The following is a 25,740-nucleotide window of genomic DNA, read 5'->3' as shown; positions in this document are numbered from 1 at the left end:
GTCTGTGTGTGTTTCTGTGTGTGTGTATAAAATAGTGGAAACTCTTGAACTCTATTTCTAATGTTTTTTTCCTAAGGCCAAAAGACTACTTATTAGAAATAGTTTCCACCTAGGTTGATTTTCACCCTCAAATCATCAACTTCCCTGGTTTTGTTAAAGGTACCACCATTCTAAGAGGGTCTCAGGTTTATAACCTCAGCATTATCCTTAACTCCTCCCTCTTTCTCACCTCCCATATCTGATCACTTGTCAAATCTTACCATTTTTACATCCCCATCTTTTTCTTTCTACTCACATAACCACCACCTTAGTTCAGGCCTTTATCACCTCTCATTTTTACTATTGCAATAGCTTCCTAATTGGTTTCCCTTAGTTGTCTTTCTCCACTCCATTTCTTCCCCTACACAGGTACCAAAGTGATCTTCCTTACATAGCTAGCAGTGACCCAGGCAAGTCACTTCACCCTGTTTGCTTTTGCTCTTTTATATGTGGGTCCAGCACTCTTTTCATTATCTTACGTCCAAATCTGATTGCCCCTAGTAGCAATGCTGTTGTTGTTCAGTTGTTTCAGTCATATACCACTCTTTGTGACCCCATTTGAGGTCTTCTTGGCAAAGATACTAGAACGGCTTGTCATTTCCTTCTCCAACTCATTTTACAGATGAGGAAACTGAAGCAAACAGGGTTGAGTGACTTGCCCAGGGTCATACAAGCTAGTAAGTGTCTAAGGCCAGTGATCTATCTACTGCACCACCTAGCAATGTAACTCCTCTTAACATTAAATATGAGGTTTAGGTAATAATTTTTTTTTACAATGCATCTCCTGTGCTCCATATTAAAAAAAAAAATCAGACAAGTCTATAACTCCACCTTTTTTGCATTTAAAATTTGTTCCATTCTTCAGTAACTTTAAAAAAAAATGTTTTGACTTTTTTTGTGTTCTCTAATATATTCAAAGACTAAAGATGCATTTTACAAGTGCCAGTTTACTATTTATTTGATGTTCTCTGAGTGAGATGTTTGTATAATTTTTAAACTATTATCTTCACTATTTATTTTTAGCATTTTACTTTTAGCCTTCCCTGATAAGAGAGATGTATTCACTATCACTTGACTGCTATTACCTTATTCACAAAAGTTCCTTGGAGCACTCAGTAAAAGAAGTCCTCAGTAGTGGTATAATTTTGTCTTTCTTCTTTCTACCAGGTGGTTGTGAATGCTCTTTTAGGTGCAATCCCATCTATCATGAATGTACTTCTGGTTTGTCTAATATTTTGGTTAATATTCAGCATCATGGGAGTGAATCTTTTTGCTGGGAAGTTTTACCACTGTATTAACACCACCACTGGAGAAATGTTTGACATAAGTGTTGTCAACAATTTGAGTGAATGCCAGGCCCTTATAGACAGTAATCAAACTGCCCGATGGAAAAACGTGAAAGTAAACTTTGATAATGTGGGACTTGGATATCTTTCTCTGTTACAAGTGGTAAGTAACCCTGGCCTTCATAATCTTTTGTGACCTATACAGGGTGATTAACAGTGAGTCAAATAGGTACTATATAGATTTTATAGATGATAGGACCCTGGAAAGAATTCCAGAGTATTAAAGAAATGTTGTATAATGTAGTATAAGATTTTTATTGAGGGAACTGGTTCTCAATATAGGATGTTTGCTTCAAAATGATGTGTTCTACCATATTAAAGAAGACCAAAGATGCCTTGGTTATCAATAAGTCACAGCCAATCCAATTCCAGTTTACCTCCTGCCTTATCTATTATACTTTCTAATTATATGTTGATTATGCTTTACGTATATGATGGTTATGCATGTGTATGAATATATATAGCAATCTGTATATGTATAACCAATATTCCTACAATTATTGCAGAAATCAACCAAGGTAAAAAGTTAGAGGTAATTGCTTATGTGATCACAAATTTTAGTGGTAGATCATATTATTGTGATTAAATTACAAATGGAAAAGAATACCTGTAAGGGTGAATCATAATTTATTATTAGCCCCTACACACAGAGGTCATATATTAACTTAAAGCTTTTATTATACTGGCAATTGAATGCATATTGATGATCTTAATAAGATCTCATGATAGAATAGCTTGATTTATTTTTCTAATATCAACATTTAAGAGTGAAGTTCAATAAGGTATTTTCTTCCCTTCACCCCCTGCCCCAGGCTACATTTAAAGGATGGATGGATATCATGTATGCAGCTGTTGATTCACGAAATGTAAGTATATTTTGAGATATTGATTAATTTGGTTATTTATATAATACCACTATATTTCAATTGAATAGCACTATAAGTGGAAGAAAATAGAGGCAAATTTACAGGATAAATTTAATTTGAATGTTAATAATGTATGAAATATTTCTTGAAATAGTCAAAAACAGGGGGCAGATAGGTGGCGCAATAGATAAAGCACCACCCTGGATTCAGGAGGACCTGAGTTCAAATCTGACCTCAGACACTTGACACTTACTAGCTCTGTGACCCTGGGCAAGTCACTTAATTCTCATTTCCCTGCAACCCCCCCCCCAAAAAAAAAGAAAGAAAGAAAGAAAGAAAAAGAGAAAGAGGAAAGAAATAGTCAAAAACATCTAGGTGGTACAGTGGATAAAACACTGGATTAACATGCACTTTGATTGCTAACACTGACCTCTCTGATATAACATATATGTAGGATTAGATGAAACTTGCTTCTCTACTTATAGGGCTTGCTTCTTTTAAAGATACCATTCCCATTCCAGTTATGAATCTAAGCTCATGAGAATCTAACATTTTAAAAATCCATTTAAATTGAACATCATATTATAGCAAAAAGAAAAAACATCAGCATCAGAACACCTGGAATACTATTTCAGCTCTATCATATACTATCTCTGTGACTAAAAGCAAGCCATTTTACTTTTTTCTGGGGCTTAGTTTTCTCATCTGACAAATGAGATGGTTGTACTGTCAGAGGTCCATAACTTTTTTTGTATGTGCCATAGAACCCTTCTGCAGTCTGGTGAGACTTATTGACACCTTCTCAGAGTGATGCTTTTAAATTCATAAAATGAAATACATTGAATTGCAGAGGAAACCAATTACATTGAAATGCACTTACTAAAATATTTGGAAAAATAAGTTCACAAACCACAAGTTAAGAAGATTTAGATATGGGGCAGCTAGGTGGTGCAGTGGATAAAGCACCACCCCTGGATTCAGGAGTACCTGAGTTCAAATCTGACCTCAGACACTTGACACTAGCTCTGTGACCTTGGGCAAGTCACTTAACCCTCATTGCCCCCCCCAAAAAAAACCCACAAGATTTATATGCAATAGAGAGGTTATTGGTAAGGAAGAGAAAGTAGATTTTTTGCTTATTGAATATGTGTGTATAATTTTATAAAGAAAAAAGCTTTAGGGGGCAGCTAGGTGGCACAGTAGATAAAGTACTGGCCTTAGATTCAGGAGGACCTGAGTTCAAATCCGACCTCAGACACTTAACACTTACTAGCTGTATGACCCTGGGCAAGTCACTTAACCCCAATTGCCTCACCAAAAAACAACAAACAAACAAAAACAACACTATGCCAATGAGATAAGTCACAGGTGGACTAGTTAGTTTCATCCATAGTATCATAGATGTGGAAGGGAACTTAGAGGTCATCATATCCAACTCCCACATTTTATGGATGAGATAAGAGAGATTTAACGACTTCTCCAGGGTCAGTCACATGGCTGGTAAGTATCTGAAATAGGATTCGAAGCTGATTTTAACCACAGGTTACACCCTAAACACAGTTCAGTTAACCTGCCATGACACTGGCTACAACAGGGAACATCTAGGAGAACACCATTGATCAAAAGGGCTTTGCCCTGAGGTGGATAAATATAACATAACTAGAAATCCAGCACCCAATTCAGCACATCCTTCTGCCATCTCTATACATGAAGGACTGCTTATCTGTTACTATAATTCAGCTGGTTTTCTGAAAGGGAATTATATTCAGTAACGCAGACTTTTTCTGTGACATTCTGTATTTTCTCAAGTCAGGCTATATAAAATTTATTTCAGTCCTCACTAGCTAAACACATCACATCTTAGTATCTAAGAAAATCTGTTTGGTGGTTGGTTCTTTTTTTATTTTCAGAAATTTAGACACGTCTTAGAAAGTAAAAACTCCATGATGTTGTTGTTTCTATGAAACCCATCACCCTCCCTGTTTTGTAGGTAGAGTGGCAACCCAAGTATGAAGACAATCTATACATGTATCTTTATTTTGTCATCTTTATCATTTTTGGGTCATTCTTCACTCTGAACCTCTTCATCGGTGTCATCATAGATAACTTCAATCAACAAAAAAAGAAGATAAGTATCATGAAGGTTCATCATTGTTCTCCAAATTAACATGAATGTATAATATTTTCTCCTTTGGGTTCCAAAATAGTGTGACCTAGGAGCATAACAATATAACTCAAGAAAGAAAATTTGTATAAGTCATGTTAAATGCAAACATCACATCACTTAATAATGCTTATTATCATATTACATACCTGACAACCAGAGCCATATAATTCAGTGTATTGAGTGAAAGTGTATATATGATAAATGCAGGGGTACAAAATTAGAAAAGCTATAATCTCAAAGAAGTTTTGAAAAGTTCCTCAACATTAATGAGCTTTGCCAGACACTATTGCTAATGGAGATACATGATTGTAACCAGTTTTACTTTCCCCTCTTTACTTTGGAGGTCAAGATATCTTTATGACGGAAGAACAGAAGAAATACTACAATGCCATGAAAAAACTAGGTTCCAAGAAACCACAAAAACCTATACCTCGACCTGCGGTAAGAGTAACAATTTTCATAGCAGGGCAGTAGCTGTCTTACCAAATATTTTAGCAATCAGAAAACTGTAGATACCATGATTTCAATAGTCTACACATGTTTACTCTTTTCATGTCAGAAGCTAACTAGAGTAATCGATTCACCAAGCATTTTCCAGAGTGTCTACTATGTACCTGTAGCATTCTATATTGAAGATATGCTAGACCTGGTCTCTGCCCTCAAGGCTCTGACTTCTGAGGAAAAACAACCTTATCCACATGTGAAAGCATTAGATGTTGCACTATGGGGTTTGGGGGAAATGAGAAGATCTCAAATATGCAGAAAAGGTCTGTTCAAGCCAACAAATGTGTACCAGTAGAATTACTCCCCCCTCTGGCAGTTGGCAGGATGTCATGTCTAGTTGCCCAATCTGACCTCTACATTCTTCCCTAATCCACAAAGGAGCAGGTCTGGCTGCCAAGCCCTGAAGCCTGATGGGCTTTCTGGGAATACTTTCCATGAGTGCACATTGGGTGAGGGGCAGCAGCTTAACTGGCCTGCCTACCCTGGAAAAGGTGATGTCTCTGTTATGATGCCCTTTGTGTTCTGGTGTCTTCCTATTCCTTCACTATCCAAGAATATGCTCATTATAAAAGGATTTTCACTGCCCCCCCCATCCCTGAGAGAGTGAAACAATTGGAGATAATGAGGTAATATGTAATCATGTTAAATGCTATAGGACATATCCTTTAGGAGTTCTGAAAAGTAGAGATCCCTATAATTTTAAGGCTGGGCAGGTGGGATTTGAATTAACTCTCAAAAGGTGAATAAGGTTTGCTTAAGTGAAGAGGACAAGAGGAAGTATTACATATTGGGGTAAGAATATAAGCTAACATGTATGACTGTAATGGCACTGACAAGGGTCTGGCTAGAATGAAGGAATTGTAATGGAGAGTAGCAGTCTATAAAGCAGACTGTGATTGTAATATAAACATAGGAATTTCAACTTGATGTGATAGGTATTAGAGCCATTGTAGATTTTTTTTGAGTAAGGTCCTGAAAGAGGTCTTTTTGAAAGGTTCATTTGGCAGAAGGTGGAAGGATTGATTTCTAAGGCAAGACCACATGTGAAAGCTATTCAACAATCCCAGTCCTGGGACAACTGAAGAATTAAACATGAAAAGGGGGAAAAAATCTGCTGTGATTTAGTAGATATCAAAGAAAGAGCAGAATTTATTTAAATTAACTTTGAGGTGATCAAAAACTTGGAGAATGGTGATCCATCTGATAGAAATAAGGAGGAAGAGTTTATTTGGGAAATAAAATTATAAGCTAAATTTTGGACACCTTTGATTTCAAATCATGGCAGAACATTCAATTTCTGTGTACAGTAGGAAGTTAGAAAAAGAGGACTGGAGTTAGGGGAATGATAATAACTGGGTATTAGATTTAAGAGTTATTAGCATAAAGAAATTAAAGTCGAATCAATGAGAACTTATTGGGACTCCAGGTCCTAAATTATCTTAGTATCCCTGCACCTAGCACTATGCCTTACACAAATTATATAATTAATTGATGTGAAGTGAATTGATTTGAATTGTATAATGCCAGAGAAGTAAAGAACGGTGAGGAAGGAGGAAAGACTGCTGAATTCCTATAAAAAGAAGTCTTTGGTGACCTTTGATCAGTTTTAGCAGTGGTGGGGCCACAAAACAAATTAGAAGGCAAGGTGGTACTGAATGGTTAGAAAAAGAAAGTAATCAGTTAGTCAAATGACAGGCATTTATTAAGCTACTGTACTGTGTAAGGTGGGGGAAAGCAGAATCTAAGTACAAAGTGAGACACTCCCTGCCTTCATCAAGCTTACATTATAATAGCAGGATTCAACAGTTTCTTTGATAGCATCTCTAGAAAGAATTATGCAAGGGCTATGGGGCTGGACTCATTAAAGGCCTTTTGAATGAAATGGCCCTTGAACTGAGCTTTGATGAGATTTAGGGCTAACTGGAGTCAACTGTGAGGAGGAAATGCATTTAGCTATAGGGAACAGCCTAACAAAGGCAGAAAATAGATTCCATGCTTGGGAAATGGCTAGTAGAACAATCAGGCTGAAGTGGAGGGTCTGTGTGAGTGAGAGTAATGTGAATTCAGTTTGCAAATATGAGCTGGAATTGTAAAGAAAGGCTTGAAATGCCAAAGGGGTTTATGATTTATCCCATGGGTAGTGGGGAGCCAGTGAATCTTCCTAAGCAGGGGAGTGACCAGGTTAGACCTGTGCTTTAGGAATATCAATTTGGCAGCTATGTGGAGGACAGAGAGGATAAACACTGAATGCCGGGAAACCAATTGGAAAGATATTGCAGTAGTCCAAGTGAAAGGTGTTAAGGACCTAGATTAGAATAGTAGTGATTAAGTAGAGAGAAGGGGAGAGATAAGAGAGGTGTTGAAGAGATCAGCTTGATAAACTTGACAATTAATTACTGTGAACAGTGAGAGAGAATAAAGAATAAATGTCACTCTAAATTGTGAACCTGAGTGATTGGAAAAATGTGATATCCTTAACAGAGATTGGGGAAAACTTATGAGTTAGTTCTGGTTTAATTCTGTTAAGTTGTAGGTGCCTGTGGGAAAACTGGGAGGATCTGTCAAGCCATCAATTAGAGATGCCGAACCAGGAGGTCTAGAGAAGGAGATGAGGGCTGTGTACATAGCTCAGGACGTTGTATGTGTAATTGAATTCCTGGAAGCTGATGAGAGGAAATCACCATTAGAGATCAGAGTGAGAGATGAGAGGGCAGAGGGTAGGTGAGACATGGAAGATGAGCTTGCAAAAGAGACAGAGAAGGACAGTTCCAAGGTGTTATGGGGGAAATTGGTGGGAGTTGGTTAGGAATTCCTCTTTAAAGAATTACATCCTAGGGACAGCTAGGTGGCACAGTGGATAGAGTACCGGCCCTGGATTCAGGAGGACCTGAGTTCAAATATGGCCTCAGACACTTAACATTTACCAGCTATGTGACCCTGGTCAAGTCACTTAACCCCAATTGCCTCACCAAAAAAGAAAAAAAATTACATCCTCTCACACATAAATCCAATTAGAATAAAATAATATGTTATTTGGGCGCTAGAGAAAGGAAGACCTTGAGACAAGTCCCAAGGGGAGATAGCATGGCACAGGGACGTGGTACTCTGACATACCTATCTCCTCGAGCAGGAGACAGGCAAATACTTTTATAGAGGACCTATGGTGGTCTGATGGGTGATCATCTGACTGGAAAGTTCCCTTATTGGGTGTGATCACCCGAAGGAGGACCGTTCCCCACTGGTGGTATCTGGGGGAAGTTGGGCAAGAGGCAGCTCAGATCTCTCTAGCCATCTCCGTCCTCTGGCGCCATTCAGGCAGCAACCAAATAGACTTATCTCTCTTGCTTCAAGGTATGTCTCAAGGAGAAGACCCCTGGCAGCTGGCCAGGTTAAAGTTTAATAGTCCTAACCCTGTAACACAAGGATAGGAAGAGTGCTATTACAAAGCTTTTCTCACCAACAGAAGGGAGTATGAATCACCCAAAATGCAATTTTTGACAGTGAAAAGGTAACTAGGAGTCATAGGGGAAAATGCGGTTTCTGTTGTTTTTCTTTCTGAGATAGGGGAGACAATATGCAGGCCTAAGGGCATAAACCAGTAGAGAAGTAGAGAGGGTAGAGCTCTTCAGGACCTGGAAAAGGTCTATATTCAGAATGCCCCCAGAGAGGTCAAATTTAGAAAGAGGGAACCCCTCTTCCCCTGAACCCAAAGCAAAGCAAAGAAATGGGGGTGGGAAGTGGGAAGTGGAATATTTTTACTTAAGTGAAGAGCCCATTGTTCTTCACCAAGACAGAGGTCATTCAAGGAGAGTGAGCTTAGTTTGTAATAGCCCTGGAATAAACAAGAGACATTGAGAAAATTGCACATGTACAACCTAAATCAGATTGCTTGCCTTCTTGGGGAGGGGGAGGGAAGAGGAGGGAGGAAAAGAATTATGGAACTCAAAATCATTTAAAAATGAATGTTGAAAACCATCTTTACATGTAATTGGAAAAAAAATTCTATTTAAAACTTTTTAAAAAGAGAGAGGTTGAGAAAGGATTGTCAAGGACAGTGTGGAAGTGAAAGACCTGGAATTTATAGTGGGCCAGATCTGTATACCCTTTAATTTCCTCCAGCATTAGCTATTACTGGGCAGTTTTATTGGAGAAAGAGATCAATGATCCTGGGTTAGTGATTGGAGTGGAGCAGGCTTAATTAGAATGACAACAAGGTAAAGAAATCCATTCTTCCTCTGAGGAGGCCAGGTGTCTTCAGTTAAGGCAGAATTAAGGGAGAATTCTTTTTTCTGTTTTCCATCATTCATTCTGGAAGAGAAGGTTAGGTCTTTGCTTTTTAGAACCTTTAATAAACGTCAGCAATTTATATGTGTAAGTCACTTTACTTTAATTCATTTATGGGTGGAAAGAATTTTTTAAAAGGGAAAAGAAATGAGGCAACACAATTTCAGGCTTCATCATTCTTTTTTTTTTTTTTTTGGTGAGGCAGTTGAGGTTAAGTGACTTGCCCAGGGTCACACAGCTAGTAAGTGTCAAGTATCTGAGGCCGGGTTTGAACTCAGGTCCTCCTGAATCCAGGGCTGGTGCTCTATCCACTGCGCCACAAACCACAGTTTAAGAAGTTAGGTTTTAGATGATAAAGCTTTACTTTAATACTAATTATTTCTTGAGTAACTCCTCTGTTTGATGCATTAGAGGTGGTATGTTACAGTGCAAAGTCAGAGGCCAAAAGCAGAGTTAGAGAACCTTTTTTCAAAATTCTACTTCTGGGGGCAGCTAGGTAGTGCAGTGGATAGAGCACTGATCCTGGAGTCAGGAGGACCTGAGTTCAAATCCGAACTCAGACACTTGACTCTTATTAGGTGTGTAACCCTGGGCAAGTCACTTAACCCTCATTGCCCTGCCCACCCCCCCAAATCCTACTTCTGATTCTTACTGCTTTCATGACCATACACAAGTCACTTAACCTCACCAGGCCTGAGCTTCCCCATCTGTGAAATGAAAGGGTTGGATTAGATAGTCTCTGTGGTCCTATAATGTAATTCATGTAATTAGTCAATCAACAAGCATTTTGGGGTACCTTCTATGTGTCAGTCACTGTGCCCAAGTTCTGTGGTTTATTTAAATACCGAGATAGTCTCTGATCTCATGGGCTTATATTCTGTTAGGAGATGTTCACTAAATATTAAAATGAGATCTTTACTGGATGCACTAAGAGTATTTAATCTGATGTAAAAATCATGTATATGAAATAAACATGTTTGAGAAAGATATGAATACACAGACACACCAAAGATATAAATGCAGTGACACATCTTTGGTCTGATTTTTAACAAGTCTTTTCCCCATATTTTCATAATAAATTCTGTTAAAATAAATTGACTAAGAAAACCCTCTCTTGTTTTAGAATAAATTCCAGGGAATGGTCTTTGATTTTGTAACCAGACAAGTCTTTGATATCAGCATCATGATTCTCATCTGCCTCAACATGGTCACTATGATGGTGGAGACTGATGATCAGAGTCAAGAAATGACTAATATTCTGTATTGGATTAACCTGGTGTTCATCGTCCTTTTCACTGGAGAATGTGTGTTGAAGCTGATTTCTCTTCGCTACTATTATTTCACCATAGGATGGAACATTTTTGATTTTGTGGTGGTCATTCTCTCCATTGTTGGTAAGGACAGATTATTTTTCCTAAAATAAGACAGTTAGTACAAAGCCAAAACTTGTTTTTGAAAACTTTGACAGAGCTTTGCATTCATCTTTTTCACTCATCCAGGTCTTTCAAACAAAACTCTAATAGTCCATTCTTCAGCTTGTCATCTTTCAGGATTGCATGCTATGCCTGAAATGATGTGTAAAGAAAGCATTTGTTTTATCAGGATTCATTTATCATCTTTGTTCATGCCTGAAGCTGATAAATGTAGTTTTGGCATGATACTCTAACATGTAGTACAAAACAGTGCAGTATATAAAAAATGACCTAGTAAATGCAGGTATTGCTTTGAACAAAGAACTGACACACAGATTCATTACTCAGAGTCAGAGAATCCAGAAAAATATGGTGTTCTTGGAGTAGCTAGAATAGTAGAACAGTCGGAGGCTTCTTTCTCTCTCTCATTCTCCTCCCACCTGTAACCCCCCACTTGTGGTCCACTCCTTTTTTGTTTTTGTTACTGTAGATATTTTTTAATGTAATTTCTACTTAACATTTTCAATTTCAGGACTAGACTTTGTTTTCCAAAACACAAAGTGAATTTTTTATTCCATTTCACTTGGATTTGTGATTCCTTGACTAGAAGGAAACACAAATGCATCAAAACCAAAAATGGATATCCTTATTTTTACATAATAGTTTATCAGTATTGAGTGTATTTTTTTCATTTGTTCTTAGTAACTAATAGTTTGCTGAAGGTCATTCATGTTACTGGTCCTTAGTAATCCTTTGCATATAGAGAGAATAGCTAGACCTTTTCACAGAACTTCAGATTGTATTCATCATTTAGAACTTTAAAGTTGGAAGTCATTCTACCTCCATGCCTTGCTTCAATGAAGGGTTTGCACTCTAGCAAAAAATGGGATCTAGTCTAGAAACCAGCCATGTAAGACAATATACATGAAGAGGGTGATAATTTAGTTGAGGAAATAGAACATTTAAGTCAATAGATAAGATTGGATGGATAGATGAATGGATGAACAGATAGATAATTACCATTGAAAGAAAACCAAATTTCACTGTTGACAAACATTTTTAAAAGAATTTACAAAATAAGGGGTTTTTCCCCCTCCCATAAATAGAACATAACACATGTATGGATATACATATATATACATAGGCAGAGAGGCAGCGTGGTTGGTGGATAGAAAGCTGGCCTCAAAGCTGAGAAGAACTAGGGTCAACTACCACCTCTGAAAAAAACTAGCTGTGGGGCAGCTAGGTGGTGCAGTGGATAAAGCACTGGCCCTGGATTCAGGAGGACCTGAGTTCAAATTTGGCCTCAGACACTTGACACTTACTAGCTGTGTGACCTTGGGCAAGTCACTTAACCCTCATTGCCCCAAAAAGAAAAAAACCTACTAACTGCATGATCCTGGCCAAGTCATTTAACTTCTCAGGACTTTTGGCAATTTTTAAAAGACTTTAAGTTGTAAAGAAAGAGTTTATCATTTTAATAAAGGGAATTTCCTTACCTCTAGTAACATTCCCATCAAATCAGATTTAATCCCTATTTCTAGATGGTATAATTTATGTAATAAATACATATATGTATATATATTTACACACAGTCTACATATGTAATATATCTTGTATGTATTGTGTATACACATAGACATAGGAATTACTTATAAGGATATATACACATACATGCCCATATGTGTCTATATGCCTATCTATATTTACATCTATATAATATTTATTTATATAGGTGCATATATACATATGTACAAAGAGAGAGACTTCTATAAATTATAATACATTTTTCATTTTTGAGCATGGGTGCCATTAGATTTCTAAAGGAGAAATTTCCTATAATGCTATCATTCTCGGGACTTTCACTGGCTTTCATACCTCTTTCTTGCATCCTGTTCCTCTTGAAATTGAGCTTCTCTCCATCGATAAGTCAAAATGTTGGTGGGATCCTACTAAAAACTATCACCTGAATTTCTTGACCTGAATTTTCCTGAATTAAAATAATGATAATAATTGAAGGTCATCTGTATGTTAGAAATAAGCATTTTTTAAAATATTGTCAAATTAGCCCATGCCATTAAAATATGTAATGTCTCATAGTTTTCTGCTGAATGTGCTTTATCCTTTTTCTGTGTTTGTTCTCATAGGCATGTTTCTAGCAGAGCTGATAGAAAAATATTTCGTGTCCCCTACCTTGTTTCGAGTGATCCGTCTTGCTAGGATTGGACGAATCCTTCGTCTCATCAAAGGAGCGAAGGGGATCCGAACACTGCTCTTTGCTTTGATGATGTCCCTCCCTGCTCTGTTTAACATTGGACTCCTGCTTTTCCTGGTCATGTTTATCTATGCCATCTTTGGAATGTCCAATTTTGCCTATGTCAAGAGGGAAGTCGGAATTGATGACATGTTCAACTTTGAGACCTTTGGCAACAGCATGATCTGCCTCTTCCAAATTACCACATCAGCTGGTTGGGATGGTTTGCTTGCACCCATTCTTAACAGCGGACCACCAGACTGTGACCCTGAAAAAGATCACCCTGGAAGCTCAGTCAAAGGAGATTGTGGCAACCCTTCTGTTGGGATTTTCTTTTTTGTCAGTTACATCATCATCTCATTCCTGGTGGTTGTAAACATGTACATTGCTGTTATCCTGGAGAATTTCAGTGTTGCTACTGAAGAGAGTGCTGAGCCACTGAGCGAGGATGACTTTGAGATGTTCTATGAGGTTTGGGAAAAGTTTGATCCTGATGCCACCCAGTTCATAGAATTCTGTAAACTCTCTGATTTTGCAGCTGCCCTGGATCCACCTCTTCTTATAGCAAAACCAAACAAAGTCCAACTCATAGCCATGGACCTGCCCATGGTAAGTGGGGACCGAATTCATTGCCTAGACATCTTATTTGCTTTCACAAAGCGTGTTTTGGGTGAGAGTGGAGAGATGGATGCTCTCAGAATACAGATGGAAGAGAGGTTCATGGCATCTAATCCTTCCAAAGTCTCCTATGAGCCAATCACCACTACTCTGAAACGCAAACAAGAGGAAGTGTCTGCAGTCATCATCCAGCGGGCTTACCGACGTCACCTCTTGAGGCAAAAAGTTAAAAAAGTTTCATGTATATATAAAAAAGACAAAAGTAAAGAAGGCAATGGACTGCCCATCAAAGAAGATATGATTATTGATAAACTGAATGAGAATTCAACACCAGAGAAAACTGATGTGACCCCTTCCACCACCTCTCCACCTTCATACGATAGTGTAACAAAACCTGAAAAGGAAAAATATGAAAAAGACAAAACAGAAAAGGAAGACAAAGGGAAAGATGTCAGGGAAGGCAAAAAGTAATAAAAAAGGAAGGAAGGAAGGAAAGAAAAGAAAGAAAAGAAACAAAGAATATTCCCTTTTGTGACCATTTGTTTACAGCCTATGAAGGTGACGTATTTGTGTCAACAGGACTCCTTCAAGGAGGTTTATGCCAAACTGACTGTTTTTACAAATACATACTTAAAGGTCAGTGCCTCTCACAAGACAGTGACCCCTCGTCAGTCAACTGTGACTCTGTAAGCCAGAGTAACAATCTTGACAAGTGGTTTCTGTTTTCACTACCAGCTGACACTGCTGAAGAAAGGAGACAAAATGGCTACACAGACTGTAGGGACGAGTCAAAGGAGTGAAAAGTTAACATTTTATGTATGTTTCACATATGACACTTGACTACGGTAATCGTATCCACTGCTTCTGTTTCAACTGCCACATCTGCCATATTTTTACAAAATCTGTGTTGGTGAATTTATCTTTTTTTTAATTCACAGGTTGTTTACTATTATATGTGACTATTTTTGTAAATGGGTTTTATGTTGGGGGGATAATGGGTTCAAGGGAGGGCAGACTACAATTCTCTATTGTACAGACAGAAATGATTTGCATGAAGGCATGTCGCACTGCTAGCTCATGCACGGGAAAACATTACATCACAAAAAGAAACAGCTTAACTACTTCATGTTTCAGGATGTTTCTAAATTTTGAGGTGCTTAAATAGCGATTTACGTTTAAGGTGTCTCATCCAGACAAATCTTAATGTGCCTGTAAAAGTCCTGTAGAATCCACAAGAATTAAAGAGTTGTTTTATTTTTACACAATCCATTATATGTGTGTATATATTTATATTTAGATATAAATATATATATATATTAAAGTTGGTTCAGATTGTCACTCAGAGTCCCGGCAGCACGAATTTATGTTCTCAGTAAGTGTCCTTTGGCATAAAACATAAATACCCTAGTAGTCTTTCTGAGGAAACTAAATTGACCCCCAAACATAAACATACACATAGACACACAAAGTCCTTTATAAAGTTAATTCTGCTTTCTCCTGCAGTATTGTTTAGCCATCTTCTGCTCTGGGCAAGGTTGACACAATATGTGTCCAAAAATTAACAAGCGAACAAACACAAGTCTACTATGTAAATAATAATTTTACCTAGTGGTGCATGTTTGAGCAAAGAAATTAAAAAATAAAATAAAATAATGACCTGAGCACAGTATTTATTGCATCAAATATGTACCACAGTAAGTGTAGTTTGCAAGCTTTCAACAGGTATTATGATGTAATTGGTACCATTATTAATAGTTCGGGAGCTATCACTGATGCATGTTTTATCTTGCCTATGCTGCTGTATCTTGCTCCTTCCACTGTTCAGAAGTCTAATATGGGAAGCCATATGTCAGTGGTAAAGTGAAACCAATCGTTCAACCGAGACCTCATTCCTCCATGTCATTAAGCAATAGGTTGCAGCAATCTTAAGAGCTTTTTGCTTTGCATTCTTCAATTTTAAGTGAACTCTGTGCGGTATGTAGAAAGACTGTACAGAAACGTTGCCAGCTGCTTAAATCTGTTTAAAAAAATATATGGTTAGAGTTTTCTAATAAAATATAAATACTGTAAAAAGTTCATTTTATTTTATTTTTCAGCATTTTGTACATAAAATAAGAAATTACAATTATCTTCTGCTTCATGTCACGGTCATTTTTGTTACTTTCTGTCCATAGCACTTTTTAAATTGACACACTTCACAAAAGAAGAATTAAAGACAAGGATGAGTCATCAATTCTGCTTTTTTTTTTAAATTAGTACTGTATATTTGCACACATTTTAATGTGAAATAAATCTCCAAATGAGGACAAAATTCACTTGCTTCCAAATAGTAATATTGTGTTGTAGAAAGGGGTGGGGGGTGGGGGTGTCGGGAAGATGAACTGTGATTTCTAGCACTGCCTAATTCACAAATTTAAGTCCACTGTCTTTAGATCAAGAAACCATTTCTCTTTTTTTCCAAGAGTTTGTTTCCACAGACTACTCTTATTCTTGTTGATTCATGCTGCACTAGACCTGTTCTAGAGATACGATGGACTCCACTCCTGTTTCCACAAGAACCAAGTACTGGTTGTATATTCAGTCACATCAGGACATCTTGTGTTTCTTACCCAAGCAAAAAGCTCAATGTAGATTCCTTTTTATTAAAGCTATTGACTTGTAGTGTGTTGGTGAACTGCATGTAGGAAAATGCTATTACCATAAAGAACGGTAAACCACATTACAATCAAGCCAAAAGAATAAAGATTTTTTTTAAATTGCATTTGATTTTTTCTGTCTTTGTTTCTATCTTTGAAAATACAAGTTAAGGGTAGATTTCTATAATGTAAAAAAAAAAGTGTTCTCTCTGAGAAAAATAAATGTAAAGAAAACTAAAATTAAAGATAAAAATTCATTCATCTTTTAAAATTTTTCATGGAATGGAAAGCAAATTTGATTACTTAACTTAAGATGGCTGTACTGAATATCAAATTTTAGTATTTGACTGAATACTTGGAAGTGGTGTCAGGCAGAGTGGTGGAAAGTGATATAAATTAATAAAAATTTTACTAACATTTTAAGTTGTGTCTTAATTATTCTGCCCTTTTCCCCTTCTGTTCCTTTCTTTTATTTCACTACTTTCCCTACATTTTTGCTCTACTTCAACTTTCCTTTATACTTCACACTTCTTCCTTATAATCTCCTAGAAATGTTCTTATCTATGTGTCCAACTTTTTTTCCTCCCTTGGTTACCAAAGAATTTATGACTATGTATAGGCAAGAAAGCCAGTAGAGGATAGTGGATAGGGTCCTGCACTTGAACCCAGGAAGACCTGGGTTCTTATCTTGCCTCTGAAATTTACTAGCTCACTGACCAAGCTGTGACAGCCTTCTGGCCTGTGTCTCCACCCACACACCTGGAAACATTTAAACTGATGTTCCCTCAAACACTCTGGCTTCCCAGTTCCTCAATGATTTTAATCTCCAAGACTACTTCATCAATGTGTGGATATTTGTACCCTTGATCTTCCTCTTCCTTGATCAAGAATTCTGAAATTTTTCTCTCTAACAATAACCTTTTATCATTTCATCTTCCCCTACAGCTCACTCCTCTGAAATACAATCTTTATCTTCACTGTTAGTACCTACACCTTTCAGTGTTTTTCCTGCTCTGGTTTAACTTTCCTTCCTTCAAAATCTTGACTAGTTAACCAGTTTAACTTTATACTCTCAAATCCCTTACCCTCTGATCCTACCTTGTTCATGCCTTGGCAAATCCCAACTGTCACTATTCACCTCCTCTACTCTTCTAACTCATAGAGAAGCTAGGTGGTGTAGTGAATAAGGTGTCCATCTTGGATCCAGAAAGACTCATCTTCCCGAGTTCAAATCTGGCCTCAGATAATTACTAGCTTTGTGACCCTGGGCAAGTGAATTTGGGACTATTAAAGTTTAAACTGGCCAGCTAAACTAAAGAACATGGGTCTGGGGTAACTCCTTGAGTAGCTAAGCAATCAGGAAGTATTCACCTAACAAATAATGGAGATAAGACTATTAGGCATGGCTGCTTCGTGATCAGCACTCAGGGGCAGATAACTCCAGAAGTCTGAACCACCACCTCTCATTCAAGCCTTTCCCCACCCCTAAAGGGAACTTTCCATTGTCAGGTGGTCACCCCATCTGGATACACCATCTATAAAATCTTTTGCCTTTCTTCTGTTCAAGGAGATAGGTATCTCAGAGAATCTCTGAACCATCTCCCCTTGAGAAAAGTCCTTGACTCTTGGTCTCCTTTCTCTAGCACCTAAATAAAGGACTAATTTATTCTAATTGTGATGTGGGCTGGAATTTGGGGTCAAATTGATCGTGAGTCGTCCCAAAAGAATTACAAGACTCAGTGACTCAGTTTACCAAGTTTTATTGCAATACTGTGGATAACCACAGGGAGAGAACCAGAATATTGGAAAGGTAGACAGTTATATTTATAGTATACTTGGTGAGGTACAAGGGAGGGCTTGTCCTACTCATTATAATATTCTTCACCTAGGGGTGTTACAGGGGAGGGCTTATCCTAATTTGAAGTTCCTGGGGTCCTAAGACAACCCCTGAGGTGGGTACCCTTTTCAGTGGAGGTGTGTTTTGGGGGTTTACACATCATAAGGTGAATCTGGGGACAAATTTGACCTTTTCTGCGCATGTCTCTTTCTGATTCCCATGGCTAGTTTCAAAATAGAATCAATTTTCATTAGAATTTCTATAGGTTGTCTTTTTCCTTTATTGTTTTTTTGACCTGACCTGTTCTGGTCCATTATAGATGTTGATCACTATGGGTACAAGAACCTAACATAAGTTATCCATTAACTGAGGTCTGACTCCCTTTTAGAGCTAATATCTGTACTAGAGCTTGGGTCTTATATTTTTCTATTAACCCTTTTTTTTGCCTCCTACATCATTCCCCCCTTTTCATATACCCCAGGAAAAAGGACGAAGATCATCTCTTCTGTTACTGCTTCCTGCTGAGTGGGGGCGAAGTAGGGGCTCGCAGAAGGTTTATGAATTGAGGGAGGTGTAGGAACTAGTGTTACAAATGCAAGAACCACAACACAAAACACAAATGATTTACAAACAGACCAAGGGGCAACAGGGACCCTAATACAGAATAAATCTAAGAGTTCCATGAAAAACTGGATGAAGCAAACAGCAATTGTGAACAGTTTCAGCCATCCAGCACAGCAGCTCAACCTTCAGGAGGTATTCTGAACCATATTTGCCAGAGTTAAGGCACTCTTCCAATTCCTGTAACCCTAATACAGTAGAATTAGAAACTTACTCCATTACCAAAGTTAAATTTGTAAGCATAGCTTACACACAAATGATTTACTCTATAATCCAAATAGCCCAAAATAATATATGGGTTTATTCCCTTGCACTATGGAGTTGGTAGCTTGGTGCCCTTGGTAGTACATAACAGAGATCTGACTGGGCAGATTTATGATAAAACCTGAAATGCATAACTATGTTTCCTAGTTACCATCCTCCCTTTCATCAGAATGGGGAAGAATTTAACTTTCTTCTAAACCAGAAAAATACCTAGTTAATTTAACCTTATCATTATACCATGTAAGCATTAGCAGGCCGATGACAAACCTGAATATTAATATACCTTGTTGTTTGATATAAAAAGTGACCACATATTTAAACTGAAAACAGTAAGATCTTACATACTTGCATTGTGCTCATTTCTTCTACTGACTACTTGCTCTGATTATAGAAATCTGCTATAAAAGAAAAAGCAGGGACATGATTATATTTTATCTTAAATAGCAAACCTCTACTCTCATGAAACTGCAATGAGTAAAAAAGATTTACCAGGACACACACATATGTTGCTTGGTTTTTCCTTCCTTCTTCTCAGGTTTAAACTTTATCCTGGTGTAAAGATCAATCATTAGAAATTACTTCTATATAATAAGTAACCTTATAAATCCTCAGCAAAACCATTCCTCGTAACAAGCTCTTTTCTGGCAAATTTACAAATTTTTTAAAATCTAGAAGGGCTTTTCTGTTTAATGATTTACCAGCTTCCAATGCTTTCCTCTGTCTTAGAGGAAACAACTAATGTATCTGTTTTTGTAACACAATTTTAACACATATACATCAACTTTAAAATAACTTTAAAACTTTAACAGTGCTCTTTGGTTCCTTCCAGAAATCACAAACCTTGAAATGGCAAGTGAACACCTAAAGTGGCAGTGCACCTTAAATATACTCCCCCCTTTTTTTCTTTCCTCAAGATTCCAAATTCTTTGGTCAGTACAAAACAGCACAATTTTCTTTCTATTTGCTTTTACCAATTATTTAAAATACTCTGAACAGTTTCTTAAGATTTTCTAAACATTTTCTCTCTCTCTCTCTCTCTCTCTCTCTCTCTCTCACCCACTCCGCTCTGGTGCTGCACAGCCAGCCAGCACCTGGGGGTGGGGGGGTGGGGGGAGGCAGCAGCACAAGTCACACTCCACTAGAGATCATTTTTCATTACAACTTTTACACATTGCAAAGAGTTCCTGATTTTTTAACCATTCCACTACAAAAGATTTCAAAGTAGCAGCATTTTCAAACCAGCTTTTACAATGTTCGTCTAAAGCTATGAATGCCTAGCAAAGAAGTTACATTCCAATTCCAAATTCAAAACTCTTAAGTAAACACACACCTGTACAGAAGTCAAAGACTTCCCTTCTCCCACCTTCAGAGCCTGGCCATCGCTCTGAAAGGTTACAGGGGTACAACCAAAAATTCCCCACAGATTGTACAACACAATTACAACATTTGGAAGACATAAAAGCATGAGACAACAAGCAGAGTAGCCGCTGCACACAGACAAGCACACAAACAGCCATACCTTAAATCTTTCTCTTGTAAATAAGTCCTTTTTACCCATGTCCAATTTTTTTCCTTTTTCCAAATTTGTAAGGATACACTCGAGGGGTCATGCAGAATGTTTTCTCTTCCTGTCCCTTTAAGGTGGGTTGGGCTGAGACCACACCTGTGAAAAATCCTACCTCAGACCTTGGGGGCCCACCCAATGTGACTGAGGTTTCTGAGGCAACAGAGGGGAAAAACTCAATGCATACTCCATCTCAGGGAACCCAAGAGCCGAATGAGGGGGTTGCTGTGGCCAGACAGTATTGCAATAAAACACCACCCATTTTCTTTTCCAGGTCAGTGCTATCAGACTTGTCCCAATTTTTCAAGATACATTGCAATGGGGAGTCATTAGGGATGCTAGCTTCCTGACCCATCTGTAACCTCCCGGAGGTTACTGACACTGCACCTGCGTCCATGTGGGTGTCCCAAAACAGCAAAGAACCCAATCCAGGGCGTCCCCCAGACTGCTGGGTCTTGCCAACAGGGCAATTCCTTTCTTCCCTTTTCAGGAAAAAAAAGGAAACCCCTCAGGGTAAATCGCTTGATCCCGGATCAATGAGAAATACCCAGATCGCTCTGGTGTGGGGGGGGGGAGGGGAGGGGACTCCCAAATGAGCCAAAAACCTGGGTGCAGGAGTTAAAGGCAGATCTCATACTTACCTTAATGAGATCTCACCCCACTGAGTCTGGGACTTGAAGTAACTCGGGATTGGACTTGTGTGTGAGAGGGCATAATTCTTTAAAGAGTAATACCTAGGGACCCCCCCCCCCCCCAATTTCCCCCGTGATATCACTTAATCTTGCTTGCTTCAGTTTCCTCATCTGTAAAAGGAGCTGGAGAAGGACATGGCAAACCATTCCAGGATCTTTGCCAAGAAAACCCCAAATGGGGTCACAAAAGTCAGAAACTACTGAAATGACTGAACAACAACTCTTACTCATCAGATGAAGTTTGATTGGAAGAAGTCCCAAAATTGTGCTAGCCAGATCTAGTACACATTTATATAATCTAATCAAAACTAATGCCGAGCACTGATAATCAATAAACATTTATTAATCAATACCTACTATATGCCAATCACAGTGCTAAGAAGTGGGGATAAAAAAGGATAAAAGACAGTCCATGCCCTCAAGGAGCTTAAAATCATAATGGGAAAGACAATATGTAAACAAATACATACAAAGCAAGCTATTTACAGGCTAATTAGGAAATAACAGAGGGAAGACACTGGAATTAAGAAGGATTGGGGAAGACTACCTGTAGAAGATGGGATTTTAGTTGGGATTTAAAGAAAGCCAGGGAGATCAGTAGACAGAGTTGAGGAGGGGGAACATTCCAGGCATGGGGGTCAGCCAGGGAGAATGCTTAGCATCAAGAGATGAAGTGTCTAGTTTATGAAACAATCAGTAGGCAAGTATCATTAGACTGAAGAGTAAGTGTTGGGGAGTACAGTATACGAAAACTGGAAAAGTTGTCAAAAATCATGAAGGTCTTTGAATGCTAAACAGGGCATTTTGTGTTTGTTCCTAGAGGCACTAGGAAGCCACTGGAGTTGAATGGGGGAGGTGGGGATAATATTAGATTTGTGATTTAGGAAAATCACTTTAGTGGCTGAATGGAAGATGGATTAGAGTGGGGAGAGACTTGAGACAGGCAGACCCACCAACAGGCCATTGCCATAATGGAGTCATGAAGTGATGGGAGCCTACACTAGAGTAGTAGCAGTGGCAGAGAAGAGAAGGGGGTGTATTCAAGAGATATTGCAAAAGTAAAATTGACAGGCCTTGCCAACAGATTGGATACGGAGAGTGAGAGACAGTAAGGAGTCCATGAAGATACCTAAGTTGTGAGCCTCAAAGGACTGGGAAAATGATGTTGGCCTCTACAATAATAGGGAAATTAGGAGGGAGGAGGGTTTGGGGAAAAGATAATGAATTCCATTTTGTACATATTGAGTTTAAGATGTCTATGGGGCATCCAGTTCAAGATGTCTGAAAGGCAGTTGGAGATGGAAGATTGGGAGTCCACAGAGAGATTGAGGAAGGAAAGGTAGGTTTGAGAATCATCAGTATAGATATGGTAATGACATGGGAGCTGGCTCATCCAAAGAATTAGGAGGCTCACAGCAAATCTTATAAAATAGAGAGATTTTTTAGGAGAGACGAATACATGACCAGGAAAGAGTCATGATGGAGACTGCCTCTCTGAATGGAAGGAGAACTGACCTTTTATACAGTTTCAGACAAAGAAGGCTTTGTGCCAAGAGTAATGAGATTGGGGGCAGCTAGGTGGCTATTATATTTAGTTAGTATGATCTGATTTATATATGTTGTCTCCTCCATTAGAACATAAACTCTGGGCAGCTAGGTGGCAAAGTGGATAAAGCACTGTCCCTGGATTCAGGAGAACCTGAGTTCAAATCCAGCCTCAGACACTTGACACTTACTAGCTGTGTGAACCTGGACAAGTCACTTAACCCTCATTGCCCCGGAAAAAAAAAGAAAAAAAAAGAGTAATGAGATTGCAAAAACTATCAAGGAGAGAGGGCATTGGGAGAAGGTGTTTGAGGGTCAAGTGATGTACACATCTTGCTGCCATGCAAGTATGGAACTTGTATATCATCTATGTTCCTTGCAAACCTTGATACGGTTATCAGTGTTTACATCATTGATAGAAATGTCTCTAAATATCCCAGGGTCTGTGTCACCCCTGGTCCATGTGTCCTGCCAACATCCTAAGGTGGGAAACAGGTATTGTTTTTTACTTCTGCTAAAGTTTAAGGTCTCTAAGTTTCTTGGGGTCTTTTGTCCCACCACAGCAATTAGATGAAATTATCAATAATATGTAGGGAGGGGGCAGCTAGGTGGTGCAGTGGATAGAGCACCAACCCTAGAGTCAGGAGGACCTGAGTTCAAATCCGGCCTCAGACACTTAACACTTACTAGCTGTGTGACCCTGGGCAAGTCACTTAACCCTAATTGCCTCACCAAAAAAAATTAAAAATTAAAATTAGAATTAAAAAAAATTTATATATAGGGAGAAGAAGGCCCAGGACAGAACCCTGAGGGATACCTATGGTTAAAGGGTGTGATCTGGAGAAGAATCCAGCAAAGGAAACTCACTCTCTCTCTCTCTCTCTCTCTCTCTCTCTCTCCCTCCTCACAGCAACCATTCCAAATCTCTCCTCTCCTAAACCCTCTACTCCCTTCCCCACTTTTCTCTCATTTGAAGAGATCTCGTGATGTCTTATTTTTACTGAGAAAATAAAAGCTATTTACAACAGGATCCCTCTTCTTTTGAATTCTATATCTCTATATCTCTTCATTCCATATTCTCTCCTCATCAAAGCCAGTCATTGACAGTATGCTCCCATCCCCCACTCCCAATCATCCCCTCTCACTAATCTTCAGTACCTCCTTATCTATTAATTCCCCAACAATCTACAAGTATGTTCAGGTGTCCCCCATCATTAAAAAAAACAAACACTCACTTGACCTTAAAATCCCCTCAAGAAACCATCTTCTCTTTCCTTTTACAAATTCCTGGGGAAATGTCTCTGGGGAAGCTTGTTGCTTCCTCTTCTACTCTCATTCTCTTCAACTCTTAGAAACCAAGCTTCAGACCTCAACAGTCAATTGAATCTGTTCCCTCCAAAGTTACTAGTGACCTTCTAATCTTTTCTCAAAATACCTCTCTAATGCAGCATTTTAATCTACCCCTCTATCTTGTTTTTTGTGCACCTTTTTTTCTCTTTACCTCCTACCTGCCCCACCACTCTGTTTCCTTTGCTGGATCATGATCCATGTCCCTCCATTTACACATGGGGTGTACCCCAACATTCTCTACAGGACATTCTCTTCTTTCTCCACTCTCAGTGTAAAATTATCAGTTTCTATGGATTCCATTATCCCTGGAAAAATGACTCAGAAATTAATATTTTTAGCCCTTGCCTTACTCCTGATGTGTTGTCTGCATCATCAGAGGCCTATTGGACTGTCCCATAGGCACCCCTAACTCATTTCCCAAACTGAATTTATCTTTCCCCCCAGAGTGCCCTATTTCTATTGAGGGTCCTACCATACTTCCCAGTAATCCAGGAATGAAACCCAAGAATATTCCTCAATTTCTCACTCACCTTCCTCACCTCCTACTTAACCAGTTGCCAAGTCTTGTCAATTTAACCTCTATAAACTCTGCATCTGCCTCTTCTCTCTATTCACATGACCATTATGTCCTAGCAGAGACCTGCATCATTTCTCAAGATGCCCAATTGATCTCTCTGTCCCAAGTCTCTTCCCTTTCCAATTCCTCCTCCATGCAACTGCTATGTTGATATTCCCAAAGCATAGATCTGTCCATTTTACTTCCCTTTTCAAGAAGTTCCAGAAACTCCCACTTTCACAGAGGGAAAAATACAAGCTCTTAAGTTTGGCCCTTCATAATCAGGCTCCAACTAATTCAATCCCATGTTCATTGAGACCTTTTCAGACTTACTCCCCTTCAATAGTTCAGTTAAACTGGCCTAATTGCTGTTCCTCACATTCCATATTCTATCTTGTGATTGCAGACATTTTCACTGTTTAACCTCCATGCTTGGAATATACTTCATCCTCACCTCTGCCTCAGAATTCCTAGCTTCCTTTGAAGCTCACTTCCAGAATTACCTCCTATACTAGAATTTACCTGATCCCCTTAGTCCTTAGTAACTCTCTGAACCCCCTGAATTTACCATTAATTTCCTTTTAATATGTTTACATTTATTTATATGTATCTAGTTGTAGTCCCTGTTCCCCCTAGCTCCCAGCACAGTACTTAGCATAGAGTAGGTGCCTAACAAATGATTGACCTTTGGATTGACCAGGAACAAGTCATTTAATCTCTCTGAGCTTCAGGCAATTCTCTAAACCATTTATACTAAATTACAAAAACTGGCATCTCTCCATTATCTAACCGACTGTTAAAACTTTTTTACCACAGTAGTATCAGTCTTGAAAATCCACAGGTCTTTATATTACAAATAAGGCAGTTTAAGGAATCTGTGGAGATGAGAATTTAGAAATCCAGTATGGACCTCTGTTCTGTGGTTCTACAACTGAATTGTCACTTATAAATTCTTCCTGAGTTCATATCCTCAAGACACATATTATTTTAGGCTCAGATAAGGCATTTGTGAACCCTAGGACAGATTTGAAAATGACCACTTCCTGAGTAATAGAATTTCTGTGTGTGTGTGGTCCATGAGCAGCTTTGAATATTTACTAAAATGCAAGCAATTTGATTTGTCACAAAATAAATACCTACATGACCTGACAAGTACAATTTTTTGATATTAGAAATATGTGCAGG

The 25,740-nt window shown here is 38.4% G+C and overlaps 1 protein-coding gene across 3 annotated transcripts in view; it reads left to right on the top strand.

The window, feature by feature from the left end:
• The window catches only part of SCN2A (sodium voltage-gated channel alpha subunit 2), a 165,206-nt gene extending 148,657 nt beyond the window's left edge, over positions 1-16,549 (top strand). For all 3 annotated transcript variants that reach the window (XM_043997571.1, XM_043997573.1, XM_043997572.1), the window contains exons 22-27: positions 1,207-1,488; positions 2,198-2,251; positions 4,242-4,379; positions 4,755-4,859; positions 10,330-10,600; positions 12,766-16,549. In XM_043997571.1, the coding sequence (XP_043853506.1) occupies positions 1,207-1,488; positions 2,198-2,251; positions 4,242-4,379; positions 4,755-4,859; positions 10,330-10,600; positions 12,766-13,961 (2,046 nt within the window). In that variant the 3' untranslated portion in view covers positions 13,962-16,549. The remainder of the gene's footprint in view (positions 1-1,206; positions 1,489-2,197; positions 2,252-4,241; positions 4,380-4,754; positions 4,860-10,329; positions 10,601-12,765) is intronic.
• The last annotated feature ends 9,191 nt before the right edge of the window (positions 16,550-25,740 follow it).

The sequence above is a fragment of the Dromiciops gliroides genome, chromosome 3 (genome assembly GCF_019393635.1).
Source record: "Dromiciops gliroides isolate mDroGli1 chromosome 3, mDroGli1.pri, whole genome shotgun sequence".
Classification (NCBI taxonomy): Eukaryota; Metazoa; Chordata; class Mammalia; order Microbiotheria; family Microbiotheriidae; genus Dromiciops; species Dromiciops gliroides.
Note: the sequence above shows the minus strand (reverse complement) of the source record. Positions and strands in the feature narration are given on the sequence as shown.